Here is a 3097-nt window from a genome sequence, read left to right on the forward strand (position 1 = left end):
CAGAGTTTACATATTTGTTTTTTGTTTGCCCCTATAAAACATACAAGCATTAAAATTTCCTTTGAAGAGCAAAAGTGGTCTTTTTCTGAGTTGGAAAGCAAATTCTTATCAGCAGTGAATGCTGTGAAATGTTTTTGTTTTGTATTCCACAAAGCATAGGAGAGAGAGAGAAAGAGAGAGAAAAAGAGAGAGAGAGAAAGAGCTGGACATTTCTTCTCCGAGATTTATTCCGCAGTTATGTTTGCTGGCTATCCAAGTGCCTTGTGATATGCACAAGCATATTCTACATTATTGGGGTATATCCTTTGACAACCAGTAGATCTAATGGCTGATAAACAAGTGACCTATGCAAGTTCGGTGGCTTGTCCTGGGCAATTGAACGTTTGGATGAAAGACTGCTAGTAAGAATTCAACTGCATCCAGAGGTAAGGTTCTGTTTAGAGAGCACTTGGCTTGCCTGAACCTGGCTACGTTGACTCGTTTTGGCTCATGGATTTACCCCCATTTAGCACTCCTGAAACACTTCTGCTCTTTGTTGGGGTCCCACTTCCAGATCTTGAGAACTCTGTGAGATCGTGGAGAGAAGGCTCTTTGTACATGGCCACTGCAAAGCAAAAGAGAGGCAGCACATCAGCACGCGTTACGGGCTACTCAGTCTGTTGGTGCAAAGTCCGGCTGCAAAACATTGGGATTTTTCATTCAGCAATATGCAATGTAAGGAGTGAACGAAAGAAAAATGGCAAGGAGACCTCTTCCATTTCAAACACTCCCTAAGAATCTCTGAGGTCCTCTTTAAGGGAATGAGAGAAGGGAAAAACCACAGCTCCCTCCCTCTCCCAGTTAAATCACCCACCTACCCACTGCACTTAAAAAACTCGGCAAGATAGACCTAAGCTGATATAAATCAACATTTCCTTATTAGTGGTGAAGTAGCACTGCTGACAGCTGTGATTTGACCTCTTACTTGTATAGGTAGCCTAAGCAGGTGGGTGCGAAAATGGATTTTCAGTCTTCTGTTTCCTTTGTTTTCACACGTGTTAGAAGTGAGGATCAACCTTGACATCAGTTGCCTAACACCTAGTCCTAAATGTGGACTGCCAGACTAGTCCAGCATCCACCCAGAGCTCTGCACCTTTGAAATATCCTCTCTGATTTCAAAATGATGCTGCCTTAAAAGGCTACCTAAGAGCATAACCCAGAAGTAGAAGGCTTCACTCCTCTTAAGGAAGGAGCATATGGAAGCTAGTTCTTCTTGAGAAAAGGAGCACCTCCATACATCAACTGAGATCTCCCTCTTTGCATTGACCAAAGAGGGAGCCAAGTCTGACCACAGTCCTGATTCAGATCCTTCAGTTAACTGGGATGACTCTATGTCCTGGCTTTTAATACACAGCGGTATACGTATGCCACATGCATTATTACCTTTAATGTCATATGCCGATGCCACATTAATTGTGGTTTAATAAGCACCGCACATTAGAGCTTTATCTCAGGCAAAAATAGACAAACAAACATCCTGTAACATAATGCACAGATTGACAAGCTATACAGCAAGTCGCTGATGGCCTGTGAGCGGATGTTTGAGCCATTCCAGGCAGAGCCTTCGTTATCTACAACAGAGACACTGTGGACTTTGGGCACAAAGAAGCTAATACGTGTATTTGGTTAGATTAGAGAAATGCGGTGGTAACGTAGAGAAACCTAAAAAAAGCAGCTCTAGTTAGATTAACAGTGTGTTACAGAACATTATACTCCTCTTATATAAGTAGCTGAATCCTTCAAATATGTATGCACAGCAATTAAACATCTCCGAAATAAGATAATGTCAGTTCAGATAGACGGAGCAAACCCAAGCAATTACCTTTTAATGGTTTTGGAAGAAAGTGTGCTGCAGGTTTATTTTTCTTCACGTGGTTTCCTTTCATTATTTCTCCTTCTTTGTTAAGACCCAAATACCAACCCCGGCCAGACTGTTGCTGTCTGTAGATCATTGAAGAATATGTCACATAGTAGTTTTCAAATACTGATTCTTTGAACTTGCATTCAGGTGTAAAATGTTCCTGTAAGAAAGTAACAGATCAATATGTGCAGTGCTGAATCTCACATCACTTAATGAAAAAGCATCCAATATTCATTGCTTTCCCGACGGTTAAAAGACATACCTCTCACCCTCCACTATCCAATTACGAAACATGGGCCCTAAAAGTATTAACAAAAGAGTAACACAATTTGAAACCCGTGAAATGACGCTGTGAGCCGCTCAAAGTAGCATAATAAAATCTTTTTGAACGACGAGTAAAAAGTCTAAGTGAAGAATTATTGATTGATGCAACTAATGGACCTTAGGCAGACGCAGCCCTGATGTCAACCCCAAGGGACCGGCTGTGGTCCAGCCCTGCAGGCGAGACGCGAGGCCACGTAATGCCTTTGTGCATTAACTGCTGGCCTTAACTGCTTATGAGGAAAGTGCAATAAAAATTCAAAGCCAGGATGTCATGAGTAAATGGTTGTCTCTTACTAACCCAGCAATATTAAGTTAGCTTGTAGCAGCTGCCTCTTTGGTCTAATCTATGCTCTTTTTCTGCCCAGCATATCATCCACTGAAAGCCCAGCTGTCAGAGAGCCATGCAGACGTTAGCCTCTGCTCTGGGACTGGTGAGAGCATATAGGATCAAGCTTTAGTCTTCATGTTGAATTGCACTGCTTCTTTTGGGGAGATGGTATTGGGCTAACAGCTAAAATAAAGAGCAATAATCTTTTCTTTCTCCAGTGGTGGGACTGGCTTTCACTGTGCAATGGTCTTGACTCAATACGTTTTGGCACTATTGCCCAGATTCAAAAAAGGACACAGACATGAAAACGGGTCTTGGAGGGACCTAAGACCAAAATGCCAGTCCTGACAGCACCACTCGGCTGCTTCCTAACGCCTCTGGGTGCTTCAGGTTTTTTAACATCAAAAGTTCTGACAACGTCTCACCTATGGACTCCTAAAAGTCCATAAAATATGACAGAGGAAGGGCTTGGTCTGGTGATGCAAATGTTAATATCACAGTCCTGCCTGTTGTCGCACCGCACCGCAGCCAGCGGTTTGCTGGTC

General features: G+C 42.7%; 1 protein-coding gene across 1 annotated transcript; it reads right to left on the reverse strand.

Moving 5' to 3' along the window:
- Window positions 1–467: 467 nt before the first annotated feature.
- LOC104084364 (fibroblast growth factor 13) lies at window positions 468–2060 on the reverse strand (the record flags this gene model as incomplete). Its single annotated transcript, XM_009588172.1, has 2 exons — window positions 468–604; window positions 1862–2060. Coding segments are annotated over 2 exons (336 nt in total), but the record flags the coding sequence as incomplete, so codon positions are not given.
- Between the last annotated feature and the right edge of the window lie 1037 nt (window positions 2061–3097).

The sequence above is a fragment of the Fulmarus glacialis genome, unplaced genomic scaffold (assembly GCF_000690835.1).
Source record: "Fulmarus glacialis isolate BGI_N327 unplaced genomic scaffold, ASM69083v1 scaffold1892, whole genome shotgun sequence".
In the NCBI taxonomy this organism is placed as follows: Eukaryota; Metazoa; Chordata; class Aves; order Procellariiformes; family Procellariidae; genus Fulmarus; species Fulmarus glacialis.